At 34.9% G+C, this 26,245-nt stretch overlaps 1 protein-coding gene across 2 annotated transcripts in view; it reads left to right on the top strand.

The window, feature by feature from the left end:
- Nucleotides 1-15,427: 15,427 nt before the first annotated feature.
- LOC149534365 (uncharacterized) overlaps nucleotides 15,428-26,245 on the top strand; it is an 88,147-nt gene continuing 77,329 nt past the window's right edge. The window contains exons 1-2 of one of the 2 annotated variants that reach the window (XM_089806911.1): nucleotides 15,428-15,810; nucleotides 16,341-16,568. In XM_089806911.1, the coding sequence (XP_089663037.1) occupies nucleotides 16,512-16,568 (57 nt within the window). In that variant the 5' untranslated portion in view covers nucleotides 15,428-15,810; nucleotides 16,341-16,511. Of the gene's footprint in view, nucleotides 15,822-16,340; nucleotides 16,569-26,245 lie in introns of both variants that reach the window. The other variant, XM_089806910.1, reaches the window with a different exon arrangement.

The raw sequence follows: 26,245 nt of genomic DNA, 5'->3' as shown, positions 1-26,245 counted from the left end.
CAAAAATCAAGTCTTGGCACAAAATTTGAGATTTTGGTATAAAAATCAAGGTTTTCTAGTACTACAATCGAGCTTTTTTGGCACAAAAATTAAGTTGATTTTTGTTACAAACCTGACATACTTCTCGATACAACTTTGGTGTGGAATTGGCATGGTTCCTAAGGTACTTTTGGTATAGAACTTGCACACTTCCAAGATATTTTATGGCACACTTCCTGATGTAATTTTTGTACTAGTGGGCACACTTCCCAAGGCATTTTGGCATGGATCCTAAGGTGATGAATTTTTTGTTTTTCCCTTTTGCCTCTTTTTTTTAACCTACCTATGGTTTTTTGGCCATAACTTTCTCATCCAGACTCTGTTTTTTGCAAACAAGATATCATTGATAGTTGGTTTTGAGCCCTTTTGTGATGGTCTAGTTTATTTGGATTTTTAATGTTGTTTGGTTGCAATTCTATGTAGTCAAAGTTAGATGGTCTATTTTGCACTCCGAGAGACATATATTGAGACATTCTATTTTCTAGATTATGCTCCAACACATCCCATTCAATTTTTTGTTTATTTGCACTCTGGTGGATATCTTGGTTGTTTTAGGTCTAGGGATCAATTTTGTTGTTTTCAGATGATTTTTCATGGGTTGTACTATCTCTCGTATCAACCTTATGTATCTTTTGATTTTGTTGACATCCTTTTGTAGTATTTTTGCAAACACACTGAGATAAAGTGCCACTTAACTTTGGGCATATAATAATTAATTATTTTATCAATTATTATCATGCAACCTAGGTTTTAACTTTTAAGGTTTTGATCTCCTTTATAAGGATGATCTCTCTTTGTAATTATTCATTCACTTTTTATTAATAACAATCTCTTTTTTTGCTCATCAAGAATGTCTCATTTGTGGATTTGGGAATTTTAGCCTCCATAGCTTTTGCTTCTCTCTTTCTATCACAGGTGTTTCCATGCAAGTGATTTTTGGAAACTGTGGGGTTGAGCTTCCATCAATTTCAACAAGTTGTTCCAGGTGAGTTTTTGTAAACATGTTTCATTTTTATTTATTTAATTATCTTCATATTTATTTATTTAAAGTTTCCACTATTTTTGTACACTTGTAGGTGACATCTTTGTTGTGCATGCATATCCTGAAAATGTGGAAGGTGTAGATTATTATGTACTTAGATACACACAAGAAAAATTCAAGTTGTCTGAACCAACTACAGATGATGATAACTAGTCATATCCAATTGGTTCAATTGTTATAGAAGGTGTAGATTATCTCCTTATGAGATCTATACAAGTAATTAGAGAGTGAGAGATTTATTGTAAATGTTTTTTTTTTCTATATTATTAAGAATACTCAATGAAGTAAATCTTATTTTGTATCCACCTATTATCAACAAATAAAAATTGACCACAATGGTGTTCAATTTGTTGAATACATGCCTAGCTAAAAAATTTTACATCACAACCACTTGGTTTTAGCCACAAAGATTTAGTTTGACATTGTGCCAAAAAAGGACGTAGCAAACCAAAGTGGAGGTTAGATATCAAGGAGCATGAAGAATTGTTGGAGATTATTAAAGATAGAGAGGATCCTAACCATATGTATCAGGAGCTTTATGTTAAGAAGAATTAGTTATATCTCATTACTCTGATATTATTCCTACACACACACACACACACATATACATACATACATACATACATACATACATACATACATACATACATACATATATATATATATATATATATACATATATACATATACATATACATATATATGCACACACACACATATACATATACATATACATATATATATATGTATATACATATACGTATACGTATACATATACGTATACGTATACGTATACGTATATATATATATATATACGTGTATATATATATATATATATATAGTGTACTTTTACATACACATGTACAAGTTATGTAGTTGTTCATCTCATTACTTATTACTTATTCAATATGTATGCATGATGCTTTTGTTTTACATTGCTTAAAGTGTATAAATGTTGATATAATATTTTAATTTCTTTAGATGAAATAGTTATATGTAAGTGCATAATTATTATGTGTCATGTATATGTATGTATGTGTGCTAAAATGTTGGTCCACACTTCTATGAATCATTATATTCAAGATTGCTCAAGAATGAGATCTCAAATGATGACTCATAGCTCTCAATTCATGGAGTGCAAGGGTTTGTAATGGAGGCCCTTAGTTTAGACCTAGTTTGTGCCCATGCAAGTACACCATAAAATAAGAAATTCAAAGAGGAAAAATATGAGTGCTAGTCTGCATAATCATCAATTATGTATGCAAATGAAGATGCAAGCTAATCTAAATGATAACAATGCAAGAAAAGAAATCTAATCTATGAAAGGAAATAACAATGCAAGATTAATATATGAAAATAAATATGACTCTAAGCTAATATGGAAATACAAGGATGAAACATGATGATGGAAGCCATGGACGCATGAGAGAAAAAGGCAAGAAGAGAGAAGTTGCAATGAAGCTCCAATGTCCAAACCCTAAGGCTCAAACCCTAGTGCTCAAACTCCTTCTCCAAAATTGCTCTCCAAGCCTACAACATAACAATACTATATCCCCTAACCTTATTATTCTTATTATATGAAAAGGAGAGGGCTCCTTATATAGTCAAGTATGGAGGTGGAAGGTTTCTCACAACCAATATGGGATAATAGAGTTTGATCCATGTGAGACAAAATTCCACCAATGAGAAAAGAGGAGTGTTTGACAAGAAAGAGGAAAGAGGAAAAAAGAATCCCACTTAGAAATATGTGCATTTAAGTGTAAAGAAAAAGGATTTTTATTTACTTTTATTTGCTTTATTTCCCTTTTTCATCACAAAGAGATATTTAAGTGAGGATTTTATTTATTTAATTAAAACAGGGATTTTCTTTTAATTAAAAGGGGATTTGTTTTATTTAAATAAAATGGAGATTTTCTTTTAATAATCAAACCTTAGGAAATATTGAAATAATTGAATTAATTATGATTAGATTGAAAGAAAAAATATTTGAATTGATTTGATAAAATATTACAAGGCATTGATTTAGGCAATTAATAAATTGATAAATGGGGGCACATAGTCTAGGGGACCATTTTAGGGTGCATACATTTGCCCCTCTTTGACTATGTGTGGTCGATTTGGGAACACATGTAGTCAAAGAATGTAGTTGAAGTGTGAGGTTGACTTGGGATCACAAAACAACCCAGATGTGTAGTCGATTTGGGAACACATCAGGAAAAAGAATACAATTTTGATTTGAAAAAGACAAGGTGAACACCCCTGTAAATAGGTGATTGACATATCCGAGATAAGAATCTCAAGAGAGGTTTCCCTAAGTGAAGAAAAGATTGATAAAGTTGAATCAAGGAATGACAAGAAGAAAGAGAATTTTCCTTAATAAAGAGAATGCCCCAAAATCATTCAACTATTTAAGACAAAAAAAATTGATTGAGATCACAAAAGAAGATAGGGAAATGAAGATCAAACATGACCAGAGTTGATTAAAATTCCACAAGAAAGATGAAGGAAAACCCTCTCAAACTCATAGTGCAACCTAAAAATGAAAATTAACACGAAGTCTAACAATGCAAGCTACATGAAAATGCAAAGGTGTACTTGCAATAGAGCAACCGTAAAATAGGATTTTGTGTTCATCATTCATTAGAGAATGTTAAGGAACTTATTTTCATCATTGGGCCATTATTAATGAACATCAGAAAATCACACAATCATCACTATTCACAAGTGCAACTATGAAGATATGAATGTGATATATATCACATTGGAATGTGGAAAGGTTCTAACATAAGCATCAAAGACATGAAGGTCAAGATGAATTCGATGATAGCTTACCCAATTTAATGTAGCAAAACTACACTCGTGTTAAGCCATAGATGTCAGGATGACCGTAAGTATGGTTGTGCAAAAATAGTCAAGGGTGATGCCTCAAATCTCCTAAGTGTTTCAAGGGGACAACAAGAGACACTCTAGATTTTCAAGACCACATCCACAAGATGAAATAAAATAAAAACATGCCCCAAGTCCTCTAGATATGCATACCCGAGAGACTTTGATGCAAGAGCATTGAGCTTGGATTTTGGTGGAGTTATGCTTTTCATAGTTAAGGATGTGTTGGAGACATATTGGTGAACCTTTCCTCATGATTACATAGAGATTGGATGGATTGAGTTGACGTTTGAGCTATTTTTACCTTGCTATTGGAACTATGTTTTCTAGTTTCTAGGTGCCTGTTGCAAGTTGTGTAACTAATTTTTCACAATGAATGAGAGGATGTAAATTGTAGGGATTGAAGAGGGCCTAGATTAATATCTTTAGTTAAAGGAAAAAGTCCTAATTCTTTATAAGTTGGGAGATATGGAAATTCTCCTAGAGTATTGATTTATGACAATTTGCGTGACAAGTTTCTGTGTGTGACTTTCGCGATGGATGTGCACATATGAACTTAATTAATAAACCTTTGCACATTTTAGGGGTTGTAGAGGACCTAAAGTTCTAGCTTTAGTTTGAAACACGAGTTCTAATTCAATTGAGGCTAGGAGATATCGTGATTTTTCTTGGGTATCAATTTTTGGACATTTAATTCTTGTTGGAGGCCGACTTGTAGCTCTTCAAGTATTTAATGTTAGTTTTATTTAATTTGTTATTGCTAGGCCAAGTTTTGGCTTATTTGGGTATAAGTAGGGGGTCTTGTGAAGTCTTTTATACATTGATGAGGGATTGATTCATTCATTCATGGATGGCGTGATTCATTCAGAGGAGGAGGAGTGAGTGTGGAGAGTAGCTAAAGAGCAAGTTTTCCTGAGTCTATGGACAGAGCACCTAATGTGAGGAAGCTTATAGAAGGATTGTGGTGGAGTTGTGAGTGTGTGGAAAAAATTTCAAATGTGAGGCAATTTACACTTGGATCTTGGATTAAGTTTGAGAGGGGCTAGTAGTTGTGGCTTGGAAAACAAGGAGATTGCTTGGTGGGCTTGTGAGCACAAGTTTAGATCTTCCTTGGAGGTTTCTACCAGAGTGTGAATCTAGACTAACTAGTGTTTGGGTCGGATCTTGAGGGATCTTGCAGAACTATTATTGTAATTGCTTTGTATTTGGCCATGTAGACACCTAAATTTGATTATACTGCTTTGGTAATCTTAATTTAGCCATCTCTAAAGGCATCATTAATTAAATTCTTATTTAATTAATCCTTTGCCATCCCTAGTTGATTAATTTAATTAATCATCTATAGTCCTAATTGATAAATCAAATAATCTATTATTTATCAATTAAATCCTTTTCTCCTATCTAATTCCAAAAATCCCCATTTATTAAATAAATCTATTTGATAAATGAAATCCTCAAATTCAAAAACCCCTAACCTATCTCTAATCCTCCATTTAGCCTAATCCACCCCATCCACCCATACTAACCAAGCTTAGCCACTAACTCACCCAACCTCATTAATGCCATCCACTTGCACATCTCTAACATTCCTAATCTAATCCTAAACCCAAGCCTAATCCACCCCCTAATGTTGTCACATTCCCTAAACAAGTTTAAGACTTTCCTAATCCAAACCAAAGTCTCCCCTCAAAAATCCCAACCACCAAGTCATGAGTGCTCTTACAAACCATAAAAGACTCTTACAAGCCCACTCATGACTCTTACATCCATCTTCCACACTCTTCCCTCTTCCACACTCATTCCTCTTACATCTCTCTTACATACTCAACCCCACTCATCATGCCTTTAACCAACCCTTTACCCTACCCTCTCACACTCATCCTCCTTATGACAAGTGTCACCTTCCCATTGGTGCTAAACAAGCACAATCCATGTGCTCTCCTTTGAGTGCATCTTAGCCCTCCTTAACCATCTCCCCATCCTTGCATCTAAGCCCTCCATCTCTCAAGCCCTTAGCCTATAAATTGAATCCCATCCCAAGCCATTTCATCAACAATCTTTGAGCTAAAGTTACCATGCCCTTTTGAGAGCCAAAAGCCATACCCATACCCTTATAATGCCAAATTGAGAGCTCACAAAGCTACCAATTTTCTATTATCCATCTCCACCATTGAAGCAACTTTGAGCATTTGAGCATACATCCCCAATCTAAACATAGACACATCTCAAAAACAAGAGAACAAATCTCATTGAGAGAGCCTATCCATGGCTCACATTCTCATTTGAGTTTGTCTTCTCTTTGTCTCTCTTATATGTTATGTTAGTTTAATGTGTAAATGCTTTCATTAGATTAGTATTTCTAGCACATTAGATTAGTGTATACAGGCCATAACCAAGAAGGCCTTACAGCTCAACACATTGCATGTAACATTTATTTTATGAATAAATTATCGTAATTTGGTATCATATCTTACATTGTTATTCTATTTTCCACTGTCTGGTTATTTGCTAGGGGCTAGGACATCTCCTTAGGGGATTCTCCTACCTTGCTCTACGTCAAACTTGTTAGACAAGGACACTCGATGAAAATCAATAACAATCAACACACAGAGAAAAGAGCATGACATATCTCAAGTAGTATGGATTTTTGTTTAAAAGTGTGTTAATTGATATTAAGCTCCGAGGATAAGGATTGAATGCTTGCAAATAGGTAAGATCACATGAAACAATTGGGTAAGGCCAAACCAATAAGTGTTGAAAAACACTCGACATTAGGGGTTGTATTGAAAAATACAGTTGGGTGGTGTTAAAAAAAATCACTCATAAGGTTTCTTGAAGACTAACGCATCCAAGAGATCAAAGCTAACACAATTATGCCCCCTGGACAAAGACAAAGACCAATTCCAAACCAAGGCAACAAGGACAAGGCATGATGGAGAAAGGCTAAGTGTTGAGGACATGCGCTAAGAAATAGAGGTGCAAAGGCCTCAAGTAGCATCGTCTCCAGGTTTTCATCACTTGGATTTTATTGCAATTTTTTCATTTTTTGTCTTCTTTTTTCCAGGACTTTTTACAATTTTTTTTTTGTATTTTTTCTACCAAGGTGCATGTTTCTAGGTTTTCACCAAGGCATTTTTTCGATTTTATTTATTTTTTCAAATTTTTTTTTTTGAATATTTGGAATGTATAATTTTTTTGGAGACACATCAAAGCTCCTATTGCTAGGTTTTCACTAGGATGATCAATTTTTCAAGATATTTTCTGATTTTTTATTTTTTTGACAATATTCATTTTTTGGGGGGATTTTCAGGATCAATAAGTATGTACAAAGGACGCTCTTAGACATAATGAGCATCATGGATAGAACTTCTTCATGTGTAAGAGGTTGATAGGATCAGGGAGTTGCTCTCCCTCTACTATAGACAGTAAATAAGCACCTAACCCAAAAGTAGTTGTAATGATGTAACGTCTAAGCCAATTAGGTTCAAATTTGCCCTTTTGATCTCTATTTTGTTCATTCTTAGGATTTTCACGTAGGACAAGATCTCGCACTTGGAATTCTCTAGGGTAGACCTTTTTGTTGAAGGCTTTTGGCATGCACTTTTGATAAACCCTCATATGCTAAAATGATGCTTGACATTTCTCATCTAGAAGTTCTAACTCTTGAAGTCTCATGGTGCGATAGTCTTCATTTGTAAGTAGATCTTTGAGGGAAACTCTAAGTGAAGGAATCTCAACCTCTAAAAGTAACACTACTTCAACACCATATGTAAGGGCAAAAGGAGTAGCCCCAGTAGGAGTACAAATACTCATTCTATAGGCCCAAAAAGCTAGATTTATTTGTAAGTGCCAATCTCTACCATTCTTATAAATTGTTCTATCCATGATCTTAAGAATGACTTTGTTCGATGCTTTTGCTTAACCATTTCCTTGCAGAAAGTAAATGGAGGACCAATGTTGTTTAATCTTGAATTTCTTGTAGAGTTGTTTAAGGTATTTATTTTTGAATTGGCCTCTGTTGTCAGTGATAATTTTGGAAGGCACTCCATATCGACATATGATATGTTTCAGAATAAATAGAGAGACTGTCTTGCCTGAGGCAATAGAAAGTGGGACAACTTCTACCGATTTAGTGAAGAAATCAGTAGCAATGAAAATAAACTTTTGATCATCTGATGAGTTGGGATGAATTTTCCCAACAAGTTCAAAGGCCCAACGTTGAAATGGCCAATGAGATATAGAAGGAATGAGCTCCCTGTTTGGAGCATGTATCAGGTTACCATGTTTTTGACACTTTTCACATGACTTTGCAAAAGCTATTGCATCAATCTACATCGCAGGCCAATAGTACCCTGCCCTAAGCAACCTTCAGGCCATGGCAAGACCATTGGAATGTCCCCCATAGATGCCCTCGTGGATGTCAACTAAGGCTTGGTCAAATTCTTCCTTTTCTAAGCATCTAAGAAGCATTCCATCTAGACCCCTCCTATACAAATCACCAGAGATAAGGGAATGGTGAGAGGTATTATAGATAAGGTTTCTACATTTAGATTGGTTAAAGGTTTCAACTATAACGCCATCACGAAGGTATGATAAAATGGCACCATAACTGGATGACGCATGACCAACAAGGGTGAAAATGACATGACTTTCTTTGAAGTCATAGATAGGGTGATGCAGCTCTTCCACCAGGAATTCAAATCTGGATTCATGTTGCCTTAATTGAAGTAGTGAAGCATGTGTAGCCATAACATCAACTACTTTGTTTTCTGCTCGAGGGATTTGCTGAGACATAACAAATGTGAAGTATCGTCTCAAGGAATGAACCATCTGCTTGTAAGGTACCAGTTTCTCATTTTTTGTTAGATATTCATCATTGACTTGGTTGATTATCAACTATGAACATGTATGCAAATATCAAATACCTATAAACATGGTCACATAACTCATGCAAATATAAAATATGTCAACTATAAATATAAATGATTAGATAACTCATGGAAATATCAAATATGCATACTATAAATGTAAATGGTCAGATAACTCATGCAAATATGAAATATGTCAAATACGAGCACTGTAAATGTAGAATGTCCCATAGCTATAAATCTAAATGATCTCATCATAAATGAATATCAAACATCTAAAACATATGAGCCAAAGTCATCTATATGACATGTATAAATATCAAACATGATCCTATCATGCTCCATGATGTTATCGACTAACCAATGCCTACGGGGGATGCGCCACCCGTAAAGGCATTCATGGTTGGGTAACAATAACAAACTTGTTTTGCAGCACTACCCTGCAATAATATGAGATAAGGGCATGTTGGAGAAGAACTTTCCATTGCTACTTGGGGTGGATCGATGGAAATAAACTTTGGATACTAGCTGATGAAGTGGTTGTTGACTTGAGATCTCAAAATATGTGTACAATATAAGAATAAATGTATCATGAAGATGCATATATATTCAATAAATACTAACATACGCACAATCAAATTTACCTGTGACTCAGGATGACTAGGGTTGACATACATCTCTCCATCTCCACCCTCATGAGCTACACATGCAACCTGTATGCAATAGAAGAAACAAATATGTCACAACTTATAATTTACTAAATTGAATAATATTATATTTAAAAATAAAAAGAAGATTCATAGACAATTAAATAGACATGTTTGTAAAGTTTTACCCGTGTCTCCTGCTATATAGGATGGATAGGTGTATGGAGGTCCCCATATGACATTGTCGTCACAAATACCTATATCACTCAAGTCAATATCACTAAAGGTTGAATATCTAGGATGTCAAGCATAGGATCCGTGAGCATATTTGTGAACAATGATCATCGTAGTGGATAAGAACTTGCCTTGGTATGGGGGCTACATCCTCCTTAATTGTGGTTTGTGGTGGAGCTATAGTTGCAACATGTATGTCCTCTTGCCCTTGACCACCTTGTGCCTCTGATCTACCATTGACAATACCAGTCACATACGATGGAACTGCACTAAGAGGCTGTCCGGTCAACAACTGAATAGCTTGATAGGTTGAAAGAAGATCAATAGACAAACATGTACTCATAAGCCTCAAATGGTCTACTGAAGACTCCATAGAGATGTCTAATGGAGATGTGATGTCAACCTCATGATACATATCATCAGTTGAAGATGATGAACCATTGTGACCACTTGTAGATGCAAATCGTGAGTGTGTCATGTATTTGTGCACTCGATCATTAGACATCTCATGCACTTGGGTCGCAATGGTGGCAATCCTCTCGTACACATCTCTACGTGTATCATCTATCACTTTATCTCCAACTGTAACTAACTCCAAACATTTTGGCATCACCAAAAGGTTTGGACCAATCAATGCCCATTAATTAATGGGCATAGGAGCATCAAGGTGTCTGAATTTATTTTAGAACCTATCCTAACCCTGCCTAGCATGCCTAGGGATATTAGTGTAATTAACAACATTATGTAGATGAAATTTTGCAAGTAATTGTTTGCAAAAATATAAGGGAAACTCATCCTTTTGGGGCCAGACTTGATGTACAACTAACCAACGAGGATATATGAAAGGAGCCACTAATGGATTAGTACACCTTATAGTACGATACCCTTTGACTAATTTTCAACGGTTGATAATGTGGGAACATGCTCTTCACATTCTCTAGTGACACTAGCTCATCTATCTCTCTCCACCTAATACCACCACTAACACTATGGGATAGAGCGCTATAAAGTGTGTCCAAACTCAGATTATCATTAGGGTTAAAACCTTAGACAATGTGCATCATGTTGGTCAACTCATCTCTAATCATAGTCACCTTATCCTATTGTAGGGTAGGTGAAGCTTGTAAGCTTTGATCAATAGCATCAAGCGCACTATGTAAGACCTAAAGAGTCTCAATGAAAAGTGTCTTCCTATCCTGGGTATTATTAGTGGATCTATGTGATGATCCACTATAGGAACGACCATTTATACTAGCCTCTCCAGAATCACTACCACTAGATGCCATAATGATGAAATATACAAACAAGCAAAACTAGAGAGCTGATAATAGAGATCAGCACGCGCGTGTGCGCGCACACACACACACACAAAATTTTAAAAACTAATTTAATTAAAACACACTAAATGAATCTTGCTAAACAAACCTACTGCACATTGTACAACATATCAAGAAAAGTTAACCACCTTACATTTTGATTTCAATAATACGTACAAATCAAATTTAAGTAACAATAAATAAAAATGAACCAAGTCATACTTGAATACACATTATTTTAAAATTTTCAATTTAATCAAAACATATTAAATACACATTATTTTACAAATTTCAATTTAATAAAAATATATTAAATGAATAACGAATCTAATGAAAAATATATATAGAAAAGTTAAGTACAAATTACCTTTTCATTTCATTAATAGGTACAAATCAAATTTATATAACAATAAATAAAAATCAACCTAGTCATACTTGAAAATCTAATCATGATTAGAGATACAGGATTTAGAGAGAGAGAGAGAGAGAGAGAGAGAGAGAGAGAGAGAGAGAGAGAGAGAGGTTATGGATTATAGAGAGAGAGTTAAGAGTTAGAGAGAGGATAAGAGATTAGAGAGAGGTTTAGGATTAGAGAGACATGGCTAGGAGTTAGATAGGGGTTAAGGGGTTAAAAAGAGGTTTACGTTTTAGAGATATGGGGTTTAGGAGAGAGAGAGAGAGAGAGAGAGAGAGAGAGGAGGGGGGGGGGGGTTAAGGTTGATAGAGATGAGGTTATGGAAGTTAGAGAGATAAACTGACAAAGTTAGGAATTAGAGAGAGATATAGATACAAGGTTAGGAGTTAGAGAGGGGTGAAGGTTTTAGAGTTTGACTTAGAGTTTCATTAGGTGAACATATTTGGATTTAAGGTTCAATATAGGAGTTAGAGTCTAATTTGGTTCAATGTGAGAGTTTTAGTTAGAGTTTGATTAGGTTTAATGTTGTGGTTTAATTACATTCAATGTTAATTTCCACTTAGCTATAATTTATTAGGTTCAATGTTAAGGTTTCAATTAGAATTTAATTAGGTTCATTGTAAGAGGTAGAGTCTAATTTAGTTCAATCTAAGGGTTTCAATTACTAGTTTTACTTGCTTCAATGATAGAGTTTTACTTATGCTAGATAAAGTTTTCTAGTATTTTCTAAATTTTTTGTTTTTTATCAAATGTTTCAAACAGTAGTTTCTAAACTTTTGCCTAACATTTTCTAATGTTTTCTAACAAAAACAAAGTAAAAATATCTAAATTTTCTAATATTCTCTCTAAATAATTTTCTATATTTAATAAATATTTTCTAATATTCTCTAAATTTTCTAATATTTTCTATATTATGGATACTTTTGTAAAAACTAATTCACTCTTTAAAAGCATAGATGTATAATAATACACATTATTTTAACTGTTTAAAACTGTAAAACATTACAAACCAAATGTTTACCTAAGAAAACATAAAATAAAACTTAAAAATACTCAAACAATTGGGAAAAATTGTTGATGTACATGATCCAACTGAATTACTCCCATAACCCCCTACCGCTCCGTAATCCCAACAACTCGTTTCATTCAAATGAGTTGTGGATTGCATTTTTCACAGCTTATATAACTTTTGGCATTTTGATTGAAATCGGTTTGGTCAGATTTGTTCCGACCAAACTAGCTTTGGTTGGAACACCACTGATGCCCACGTGGCTTCTATTCAGCGCCATGTTGATTCGACTGAAATTAGTCCAGCTGAAACAGATCTTGCCGGATTCGGTCCAACCAGATCTATAAAGTTAGCCTGAAAGGTGACACAGATCTGTGCTTTGACCCATATTCTTAGTTGGCTCTTAACAATTAGTCAACACAAAAACAAAAATTAGATAAATGGGAGACATTTTCCATGTAACAAGTCAAATTGTGATATTGCTATAAGGATTCAAGTATGTAATTTTTGAGTCAAACTCATTGACCTTGTTTCATAAGTAATAGTTTTACACAAACCCATTACCATAAGAGATAGGTTTGTATAAAACCAATAATCATAAAACATGATCACACAAATTAGAATTAAAATTACTCTTATCATACATAAACCAAGTGGATTTCATACAAATGAACCAAATAAAAAATAACTAATCAAAAATATCAAATAATATAAAAACATCCCATCGAGATAAACTTACAACTTAACATTAACTAACATAATTATAAAATATAAAATTGACCATTGCAAGATTTTTAAGAGATCCATAGAAGTGTGCGTGGAACATAAGTTGCCAAGTTTGAACACTCAAAAGATGGCGTGTACAATATTAAAAATAGCGCATAGAATCATCTTAAAGCGACAAGGGCCATGTCCCCCGATGTTGACCTCGCTAACTTCAAGGAATGAGAAATACAAGGTGGCTTAATGAGTACGTCACGTTAAAAGGCAGCCTAAGCTAAGCAGTGCTTATCCATTCTGAATTTTAATTATTATTATCATCCGTAGTCAATACGACCAAATTACATCTTAGCTCTGTTCTGTAACACGTTTTCTAGAAAATTAAAAACCCGTGCAGTAGTAACGGAAATGCCAAAACAAGAGAGATTTTGGGTTAATATTAATATGAGAAACGGTCCTCCGTCCTTGTCAGATATGTTAGCTGGACAAACATGCCCGTCAATTCCCCTTCAGGTTCCACCAGAAAAATTCTGTCCAAATATAACGACCACCCGAGCACGAAATTAATAATCTTGAATTAATTTTAATGAGTACATTATTATTCTCTCTGCTTTTGAATTCAACTCCATTGATTGTTATCACTAGAATAATTATTATCCTTCCCAATTCTCAGACCTGGCGGGAAAATATCGTGATTGAGAAACCCAAGAAAGAGATAATATCATTCTATTGTTAAGTGTCGTCTACTTTTTTGGGGGTCCCATTTTTCCAATGATACTGTTGTCTATTGTTGGATATGTTGTACTTAGCAATTAAATTTATTTCAGTGTTTGAAGCTGTTTTTAGGCGGCGTCTATAGGTATGCAGGCCTATGGGTGGGGAAAAACATATATCAAGGCGACAGTTTTTTTCGGAAAAATAAAATAAAAAACTAAATGCTGTTCCAAATATATGGCCGGATCGAAGCAGGTTTTGAAATTGAGAGACTTCTCTAATTTTTTTTTAATAAAATTACACATATTTTTTAAGGGTATAAAGATGGCAATTGTTTTTATAAAATTAAAGTGGGGTCATATATATGATAGGATGAATTTACTTATTTTGTAGTTGTTTATGGGAGTTAAAATGAGCAATTGATTTCAATTGTTAATCATGTTAGTTTTAATTACATTTCTCAAAATGGAACACACTTGTAAATGGGCTTGTTATCATATTCATGATTTGAATATTGTGGATAAGGGGTCCTTGTTGAGCTCTCCTTTTTATTTCTCAGTCTTAATAAAATTTCACCCCTCTCTTATTGGTACACGTGATAGGATGAGAAGTATGAAATATCAAAAGAAATTATTTAGTTTTATATATTGCAATGATTTTTTTCTATTAATATATATTTTAATTATATTTCGTTTGATCTATATACATTGGTATTCACACAAAGTAATATGTTACATGTGTGATTACGATTAAGATTAACAAAAATTAAAGGAAAGCAATTGACTAAAGAAAAATAATAGACAATTAAATTAGAAAAATACTAACAATATAAGATAATTAGATCAAATAGATTTAAAAATAATTAAAAAAAAAAAAATCTTATATTGATGATACAAAACATATTTAGATAATCAATAAAAAAAACAAAAAAAAATAATAAAATATGAAATATGAGAATAGTAAAGAAGTTAATCATCATAGTGATTTTTTAATACTATAATATGATAAAATGCCTACCTTTATAAATTAAAAAGTTTAAACCTAAACAAGAATGAATGATTCAAATTTACACAACATACAAATCTATAAAATATAGAACTAAGAAAGGAAAAACAAAATATTGTTAAGGAAATTGAACTTTGAAAAAGGAAAAATACAAAACAAAGCCAAAAGAAAGTTTTAACTTGCGAAATGCATTAACAAAATTAAGACTTGATTTTGTTTGTAATACAAGATTAGACAGAGACGTACAATACATTAAATTTCTAGTAAAGTGCATTTCCAGTTAGTAAAGTTGTAGAAGTATTACTGGACCACTCTACAATTTCACCGTTAACTAAAGCTGAAAGTTGTGCTAAGTATAGCTGGGCCACTCTCTGAAGCCAGGGAATGCTTGGATCACGTGGCCTAAAGTTGGCAGTGTACACTGTTTGACATCTAATTTTAGTGGGTTCGCTATTTCTAGTGACGGCTATTTATATCGAAGTTGCTAAGATATGAGTATAAATAGGGTCATACGGCCACAGTCGTCAAATTTGCGACTGTCCGACAGATGGTTAGACAAACCATTTTTATCCCTTGGGAGAATCCAACATAAGCTTAGAAACCGAGAACGCCTGTTTTATGTTTCAGACAACAAATTAAAATAGCCATAAACACTATTATTTGTTGCCAGTTTTCACATTCCTTCTTTTCTCAACAAAAGGTGTGCCTTCTGCATTGAACTTCTTTTTCTTCGAAGTTGAACTGAAGGCTACTCTGTGCGCTAGATTCTTCGCGAGGGTTTGGTCGTGAGATCGAATCTGTGGAGAGACACGTTAAAAGTTTTTTGACAGAGAGAAATGCATATTTCATCACGTTCCAGCAAATGATCTTTATGATTAGGAGAAAATTTCGCAACATCTGCCACACATTTAGGCGGTACGTTTCGGGTATGTGTAGTTGCTCTTTGGATTTTCTTTCCGTTACACTTGCTGCGGGCTTTACTTTTGTCGGGCCTTCTTTAATTTGCTAAATTTCTGCCACTTTCTCCACGATCTTGGATTTGCTCGTCTTAAATTCGAAGGCACAGGCGTGTTTGGGAACAAATTTGAGCTTAAATCAGGCACTTGTTTGTTGACTTTCGCCCGTGAAAGCCAGTCACGGGCTATTCCACGTGACTGCGCCGTTACATTTCATATCATCTTTAAATTCATGCGGCGTTACATTTCGTATGATCTTTAAATTCATGTTGGCTTCAAATTTATTGAAATTGTTTTGTTTTCAGTATATGCTTCCTGACTCATTAATAGCAGCTTCGTGGTTTTTCTGTGTATCTGGAATGCTATCAATTGTCCCTGCAATAACTGTTTCTCGCGTGCTTCTCTTTATCTTGCAGTTCGAAGTCATCACGTGTACTTTTATGCCATGGCCACGGTCGAGAGGCCTACTGATTTATTTGTTGATTTCAGGTGCTCTGGACGAGACGTTGGAGAGTTGCTTTGGAAGTTTATATGTAATAAGAAGAGGGATGCACACATAGCCGTTTTTTCTTACAATTCCAAGGTGGTCTTTTTATCGTGGCTGCGAGAGCGAAAGGTTGAAGAAGGTTGTGAGAGGCTCGGTGTAGGTTTGTATGGAAGATGGACCTGAAGAGCTGGTTGCAGAAGGTGCCCGGAAACTTTAATTTTAGACATTCTGTGAGTAGGCTCTATCTCGTTCTCGTCAAAACAGTTGATTGGCTGGAGTATAGTTGTGTTCGTTGTGCTTCATTTAGTTTTGGTAGATTAAAAAGTTCGCTCCCCCTCCCCCTCTTTCTTATAGAAAATATATTTGGGGCTCTGATTTTGCTTAAAATATTAGTTTTCAAACTACTAATTTTAATGATGCATTCTGTTTATCATAGCTGGGTTAAAATCAACTTTTCAAAGAGCCTTGTTTTGTTGCAAATGATTCGAAATCAGATCTTGTTGTGGTTAGAGCTCCTGTGTCTCTGTGCAATAGACAGAAGTCTAACCTCTCCTCGCATCAGATTTCCTAGGTAAACAAAGAGCTCACCTAACTGAGTTCTGGTACATCTCAGTATAATGAAAACCTAGTCATCAACTGGAACAATCATAATATCACGAGGTGAGATAATTCACAGGGAACTGTTCAAAACTACAATGTTATTGTGACTTCTGAGCAGCAAACAGGACAGATGAGGAAAATCAGACTACATGAGCCATGGAATCTTGTGGAGTTTTAGCAATGACATGTCATAATCCTGCTTATTCTAGTACCTCAACCTTCACTTCCAATATTCTATCTTCCCGTTTCTATCTCGAGTGTCTCTTATGTCGCCATTGTAAGATTTTACTATCAATCTGAAAAATAAATGAAGAATCTTTCTGAAAGAAAAAGATACGAATTACAGAAACAGAAAAAACAACAGAGCTAATTAAGAATAAATTCTATTAATCATTGATTACAAGCTGCATATATTTATACAATATGAAGTCACCGTAGAAACTGAAATTGATCAGTGGTTCTCCCGCAGTGAGCAACAGTTCTCCATAAATCGGGGATCAAATTGAAGGTGTTAACGGTGATTGAAATCAGCGCATAAAGTTAGTGCATATGAACTGATGGTTAGAAGTCTTTGTTAGAATTAACTAACACTAACACCCCCCTTAATTTTAACGAAGAGTAAAGAGGAAAGAGGGAAAACCCAGTGGGAATAAACACCCCCCCCAAAGTAGATGCTAAATAAAGCAATAAAGCTACCATGCTACAATGAAATATCCCGAACTGGATATTTACTAAATTTCCCTTTCAACAATATATTTAGAACTAAAACATTGCAGATGTATTCTGGCACAATCGAAACCAGTAGAAATCCCAATAGATATTTAACCAACTTCTTCTTAAATATAATATTCAAACTCAACATAGACAGATATAATACGATACAACAATAAAACCAGCAGATTCTCCACAAGAAAATAACCGTCTTTCCAAGGTACTATTCAGGATTTGAACATATGGAAGTATGTCACAAACCAGTACTATAAAACCAGAAAACTTTTGTACAACTTTGTAAACACGTTATTGCATTATACAACAACAATACAATAACCAGCACTAGAAAATCCAATCTTAAATGCAGATTAACAGTTAGATTGGAATACTAGAATAAGAACTTGTAAGCGCATACGAAACACCTGAATGGATGTCTTTGCGGACAATAGGTTTGCATCCACTATTTGTCGGCACGAGGGGTTATGTCCTCATACTAGCTGAAAGTTGAAGCTTTCCAAATACTCTTGCAAGAGAGAACTGAAATCTGAAATAATAAATCAAGCATGCCTAGGAATGAACCTCTTTCCGTTTTTAATACACAAACTAAGATTTCGACTTCCCTCTGGCTTTCGTCCTATTCCCTTGTGATTCTTCAACTTTCCTCTGGCTTTTCATCTTATTCCTCCTCGAGCTTTTGCCCACTTAATAACATTAAATTGACCTTTTATAATTTGAATCTATGCTCTCCTAGTCAATTTTAACATTATATATAATAAGACTTCAATATTTCTAATGTCCCAAAAAGGGGACATTACAAATCTCCCCTCCTTAAAATTGCTTGTCCTCAAGCAACCAATAACATGATCCCATATGAGTCTGCATATAGCCCTGTAGCCCAATTTGAAAACAAACTTGACCATCTTGTGAAGCAAGGTGTAACTCTGCAATCCATCCGACAACTAGATCCCTGGATCCCATATAACTCTATGAAATAATGTTGCACCTGTAAATTGTACAACACTGATCATCACTGTGTCCAACCTCAAATTGAATAGAATTACAACAAGGTCATCAACAAGCCATAAATACATATGATCAACACTTGGATCTCAAACCCTGTTGTCATAACCAGCTGATATGATAAGATAGAAATGTATCAGAGAACTATGCATAATCTAGTACATGGTGACAACCTGACCTAAATAGATGATGTAATAAACTAGCCACTCAAGAACTGAGTGTAACACCCTGGGCGCAACAAATACCATACTGTCATTTTCAATTTGGGGAACCTTCGAGTACATATGTACTATGAATAAGAATGAAGTGGAAAGAGCATTCCTTATGATCAACACATGACTCTCCTCAATACTACACCAAAAACTATCCAAAGGCTGATGTATATAATCCAACCAACTCCTATATGGTGTGAAATCAGGAACCCTATGTGGATTGATCCAATGATGCACAACTGTAGTCAAATCACCACTCCTGTCCTTTGACCAAGTTTCGCTGTTAAGAACTGTAGCTTGATCTAAATCTCTTAAGTCAAGATCATCCTCTTCTTGGAATCCAAGAGGAACTCTCTTCTCTACCTTAAAAAGTGGGTTATCAAAAATCCAAACAGCATCTACCTCAAACAGAGGGTTGTCTATAAGCTGAATGTGATTTGAAGTTTTGGAACTTGGTCGCTTGGGGCAACTATCCAAATCATATGTCTACTAGATGCCATTAAGTTCATTAATTACCTCTAGGAAAAATTCCTGCCTCTCTTTATCCTCATGCTTCTGAGAGTGATTTGTGATCCTAAACTGATTGACTGCTTCTTGAAGGGAAAACCAAGCATCATCTAATGCCTCATGAGTATCCTTAAGCTCCCTATTGAGCTCCATAATCTCAATCCTTTCTTTATCCAGCTAATCAACATGTATTTCAGCAACCTTAAGAATGTTATCCCTGTCGGAAAGTAAATACAAATAATGTGATTTCATAGTTTTAAGAGGTGTTTTGATCACTTACAAATCAGAAACAAGCCAATTTGCTTCCCCCCTCTTTTGAACTTTTCTGTAGAGATCTTCCACCATCTTGTGAGTGCTGTCATAACATACCAACGATGCCACAACCACGTCATTACTAACCTTTAGCTGGTTCTTTAAGGTATGCTTTTCATTATTGTTGTGTTGATGTGGTTCATTGTCTTGCAGTGTCGTCTCAGTTTGTACCTCCAATTCCATGTCATGGGCATCGGGAATAAATGGTTGATCACTTTTCTCAAAATCATAGGTATCCTTTCCCTTGTTCTCTTGATTTGTATGCAAAGGCCAAAGTGTTGCCATGTTATCATTTGCATATAAGGTCTCATCATTTAAGGACCCTGATCTGCTATTACCTTGTGTGCAACTTATCTCATCAATCTGCCTGTCAATTCTAACCTCCCATTCACCAACATAGAAACTTATACCCTACATAACATCATCTACTGGATTATGAGAAGGCTGTAAATCAAAGGCGGTTGATAGTTCTTCTTTTTCAAGATTTCCATTAAATGATTTTGGCCTGCTGGAATTTTTTTGTACAAACTTTTGCACTAGTCATTTTCAAGGATATCCTAACCAATTCAAAGTACCTTCTTTTTGCCATATTCGTCTTATTTTGCTGCTCTAGATGGGGCTCCAAGTAATCGCTGTACAGTAAGTCATTTTGGATTCTGGTAGTAAGTTCTCTATACTCCCCATAAATGCCGAGTATTTTTGCTCTTATATCGGATTCGAAATTTTGGGCTAACTATTCTTGTGGCTTCCTAGTACCCTTCTTGATTTTATCCAAATCTTTTCCATTGCTGAATGTTGTAATTTTGTTACTGGAAGTCTGACAAATAACTACATTCTACCCTAGAATTGCCTCGATGTTTCCCGAACTTCTAAGTTTGTGGATTGGCATTAGGTTATTTGTTTTTGCAACAATTTTGAATAATTAGGAACTTGTTAATAAGCAAATGCCAATAGACTCAATTCCACATTGTAATTTGTTCTGTTCTTCGTAATATGAATTCTTCCACTTAGAGTCACAATGACGTCTATGAAATCCCAACACTTATTGACCTCCCCAAAATTACTTCATGGGCCTTTGAATGCTGAATGTCTTCTAAAGTTGGGTAGATATGATTTGACTCAGATTATACAGAATAAAGCTTCCCTGTATGACATCATAGACTTAAGAAATGACAAACTTGATCAATTTCTGCTAAATAATGTTATCCATGTGATTGTAGCCATCAATGAGAGACTACAACTAACTTTGCTGACACTACCTTCAAAGATTTACTAGGAACCATGTCAAAATTATAGTGACTTAACACATGTTTTTGTCCCCATCTGGAATACAATTTGCTAAAGATAATTTTTGAGTAGTTCTTTGCTGATCTTGCATTTACTTAGCGATACTAATAACTGCGATGGCCCAGACTTGAAGTCAAAATAATTTGTAATCTTCTTCAACTTCCATTCTTGACACCAAATTTGGTAAGCAATTGTTTTTCCCCAAAGGCTCACCTCTTTTCAAAAGCAACCCGTCAGCTACAATCGTAGTCGAATTATCATCCCAAACAATGCAATCAATACTTCCTAATACCAGTATTGGCCCTATTGTAAAAGTATGACCTGGCACCATATAACTTGGCCTCCTATTACGAGAATGAAAAATAACTGTTTCTGAATGAAAAATCTTCCCAACACCATGACTAACAAACTTTTTGTCCACAGTATAGACAATTTTTTTCCTTTTTCTACATTCAGCAATGCCTCTGCATAGTTCGTTCAATTTTAATTTTTGAAGTGTTATATATTGTCTTTAATTTTTTAGATGCAATTTTTTTGTCTCATATCTGCAAAAGACAAATATCCCAAACTCCTATCCTATTCGCAATCTTCATTCTTGGCAAAATTCGATTCCCTTTGATTTCCACATACATGCAGAGATGACCACTATCAATTTTGTCCGGGTAGCCTCCCACTTGGCATCTCACCCTGCCTAGATTCTTGTTTTCGAAACCTTATTGCTATCTGTGGCAGGTAACCTCTAGGTCTTCTTGCTTGCCGATGACAACTCTCGTAACATATGGAGAATCTGAAGATGTAACGGTTGCTGTCGATTGGTGAAAATATGAACTTCCCAACGTGACGTGTCCTCTAACAGTTTTATTTGCTCAAGCTCAAGAGTTTAACGATTGTTGTGCATTAAAGATCCTTTTATCCTTTCACGTAGAGACACTAATAAAGGAGAAAATTACACATTACTTTACTCCCCTAGTGTCGCTTGGCTTCCCTAGTTCAAACTCGTTCTCCCGCTAACGTGCCTTGTCATAGAATTGTGTTCAAGGTAAATCTTAATGCATGAGCTTTTGCAACTGCCAACTCCAGTAACTGTTATATGGGCAGTTCAGTTATTACAGATTGGGTGTAGTTGATTTGCCTATGCTCTAGCAAAATTGACGTTGGTCCTGTATGAATGCCAACACCATTCGCAACTCCCTAGGTAACCCGTGGCTCCCAATTCAACTCCTTTGATGTTTTCTAGCGATTCCTGTCTCTCTAGTAACTTCTTAGTAAAAAGGTAGAAGGTGCCAGTATTGCTAAAGTAGTCACCAAATTTCTGAGACTGCTATCTGCTGGCTAAAAACGTATACTGGTTGGTGATTGTCCAATAACATCACTCACGACTTTAATACCTTGGTGACTTGTCTGTGTTTGGCAATTGAATTGTCCTCCATTATACCTTGAACGACAAAACTTCTGTAGCTACTGTTGCAAGTCTAATTGCACACACGATGGGATTGAATTGTTTTTGACAGTATCACACTTTACTGGTGATTGATTAATTCTGAAAATCACCAAAATATTATTGGGCCAATGATTTCTATACCACAAAACAATTGCATGCCCTAAGACGTGCTCTTACCAAAAAATCTTTAGGGGATCATATTATAATGACACTCCAGATGGCTCCTTGTCAGTGGCAAATCGATTCCAGAGCTACTACCGATTCAGTTCCTAAGAAACTTCTTTCTTTATATCTACAAAGTGCTCGTAGTCTTTATCATCGTCTTCAGGCTAAAGGACTACAACAAATATTTTGAAAATGCTGTAATTCTCTTTATGTTTATATCATTCTTCAAGCTTTAAACATAAGGCCACACACATTCGTGCCTTGATGACTTCATTAAAGTAGGTGTCAACAGTGTTAACTATAGAACACAATAGAATTGGTCACTAACAGTTTGATTTTGCTTTCAATTGATATAAAAGCATCAAACCTTGCACCCCGATATTGAAATTCTTGAAATGTACCATTGGAAATGAACATGTGTTTTCTTTTGTATGATATCATCAGTTAGCCTTGTTAGTTGCAACATAAGGGAATGCTCTATTAGCACCCAGTACTTCTATTATTCCAGAAATCTCACCATTTGACAAGAGAAAGGATTGAGGAAAATTCTAATAAAGCCCTTCTAAAAATCTCAGATTAAAGCAATTTCCCCCTTTATATTTTGTAAAACCTCAGAGGCTGGTAGAAAAGCCGGTTTTGATCCCACTGAAATATCCCTAACTGGATATTTACTAAATTTCCCTTTCAACAATATATTTAGAACTAAAACATTGTAGATGTATTCTGACACAATCGAAACCAGTAGAGATCCCAATAGATATTTAACCAACTTCTTAAATATAATATTCAAACTCAACATAGACAAATATAATACGATACATCAATAAAACCAATAGATTCTCCACAAGAAAATAACCGTCTTTCCAAGATACTATTCAGGATTTGAACATATGAGAGTACGTCACAAACCAGTAATATAAAACTAGAAAACTCTTGTACAACTCCATAAACACGTTATTGCATTATACAACAACAATACAATAACCGACACTAGAAAACCCAATCTTAAATACAGATTAACAATCATATTGAAATACTAGAATAATAACCTGTAAGTGCATATGAAACACCTGAATGGATGTCTCCTCGGACAATGGGTTTGCGTCCACTGTCTACTAGCACGAGGGGTTACGTCCTCATACTAGCTGAAAGCTGAAGCTTTCCAAATACTCTCGCAAGAGAGAACTAAAATCTGAAATAATAAATCAATAATGCCTAGGAATGAGCATCTTTCCCTTTTTAATACACAAACTAAGACTCTTCGACTCCCCTCTGGCTTTCTTCCTATTCCCTTGTGACTCTTCAACTTCCCTTTGGCTTTTCGTCTTATTCCTCCTTGACCTTTTGCCCACTTAATAACATTAAATTGACCTTTTATAATTTGAATCTATGCTCTCCTAGTCAATTTTAACATTATATATAATAAGACTTTAATATTTCTAATGTCCCAAAAAGGGGAGATTACATACAATATCTTGCACCTTGAGAAGATCTCCCAAAAAGTGAAATGGAAGAGAAGATAGATCCCTCCACAATGTGCAGTCAATGGTAGATACTCGAAACTGAGTGCAGAAGGTGGTCCATGATCTTTGAACAATATTCTTCCCTTTAGGAAGAAACAAAGCTGAAGATGTATGAATCAAGTCTCCCAGTCCTAAAAGGAATATGTAGGAAGAAATCTCAAAATGTATGATGCCTTTGAAAACTGCTCCATGGTCTCTGTGTAGATCTTGAAATAGCTTGAATCTATTAGAAACTGATGGATAACATAATCAAAAGATATATTTATCTCCTCAGAAGGAAAATAGATCTCCTCAAAATGTTGTGCAAATGTATCCAAACACATATCAATCTGTGAAGAATAATCATGTAGAGAAGGGAGAAGAGGGATAGAAGGTTCCCTCACAGCGACTGAAGAAGAATCACCTTCATCAAAGAGAAGATGTATGAAATCAATACTGTCATCTAGATCCGAAATGGGGGATTCTACAAACAAAACTGATATGTTTGATAGAAATCTATCCCAATGAACTGAATCCGGAAGACACAAATGATCTTGCTGAAAAGAAACATTGGAGGCTTTCAATGAAGCAACTCTAATCTCTAAAGAAACAACAGGAGCACTAGGGTTATCAGTAAACTGATCATCCACAAAGGATGTGTTCACACAAGATGAGGCAACTGAAATCTTAGTATGACCCATAGAAGTCTGGTTATCCAAGGAATCATCACTTTCAGATGAAGAATCAACGTCTCCATACAACTGCCAGATGATGGTCCAAGCAATGAAAGGGCACTTTGTGTGCTCTAAATAATATATCCTTAGAAATAGTAAGACATATTAGTCCATAGACAATATCATTACTATTAAACCATGCAATTTTCCGTTCATACTTGCTTGGCTCAGAAATGTGTCCAAGGAGACAGGGCATTAGATCTTGTTCAATACAATGATTCTTTATCCCTTTTTTCCAAGACAGATAAATTTCTGAGGTTAGCTTGACAATAGATGGATGAAAATATATACTAGACATCATTAATCTCCTCCAAAATGGAACTTTATCTCAGTTCGTGATTACAAATAGAAACACATCAACAACCCCTAGTCTAATGAACACAATTCATCCGAAAAAAGAGAGCGCTCTGATCTGCGATACCTGCAACAAAAATAATACTTCTTAATCCAGCTCCCTATGCTCTGATACCATGTAAGATTTTACAAATAGAAACACATCAACAACCCCTAGTCTAATGAACACAATTCATCCGAAAAAAGAGAGCGCTCTGATCTGCAATACCTGCAACAAAAATAATACTTCTTAATCCAGCTCTCTATGCTCTGATACCATGTAAGATTTTAGAATCAATCTGAAAAATAAATGAAGAATCTTTTTGAAAGAAAAGGATACGAATTACAGAAACAGAAAAAAAAACAGAGCTAATTAAGAATGAATTCTATTAATCATTGATTACAAGCTGCATATATTTATACAATATAATTCACCATAGAAACTGAAATTGATCAGTTGTTCTCCAACAGTGAGCGACAGTTCTCCATAAAGTGTTAACGGTGATTGAAATCAGCGCATATGAACTGATGGTTAGAAGTGTTTGTTAGAATTAACTAACACTAACAGCCATTACTAAAGTTGAAATTTTATAGAGCTTTGGCAGTGGCATTTTATCATGATGCTTTTTCCAGCATACATTCCTTCAACTCCAATGACATTTCTTCTCATTTTCGGTCTCTAGCATCTCTTATGTTGTCAGTACAAAAGAATTATTAATACTATTGGATGTTGCAGAAGATCCTTTGACATGCTCTCAATAGAATCTAATCTTTCTCAATGCAAAAGCACACATAATGGGAGGTTATTAACCAATGGTAAACTTTTATCACTTGAAGTTGTTGAGAATTTTTTGTTGTTTTTGATACTGAGGGGTCCCCTATCATATCTTGAATGATTGTTGTAGACATCAGTGTTCATTTTTCTTCATATCATTACTTTTCAACTGAGAAGGTAATCTGAAACTAATGCCATAGTCATTTCTGTAGAATCATGGTTGCGGCAATGTTGGATCTTGTTCTACTGAGACTAATCAGGGATAATAGATATGATTTTGTGAGCTAAGAGTATAGATACAGAATTTG

Source organism: Cupressus sempervirens, chromosome 10 (assembly GCF_028749045.1).
Source record: "Cupressus sempervirens isolate cs-2001-9-10 chromosome 10, ASM2874904v1, whole genome shotgun sequence".
Classification (NCBI taxonomy): domain Eukaryota; kingdom Viridiplantae; phylum Streptophyta; class Pinopsida; order Cupressales; family Cupressaceae; genus Cupressus; species Cupressus sempervirens.
This window is presented reverse-complemented; position numbering and strand designations above follow the sequence as displayed.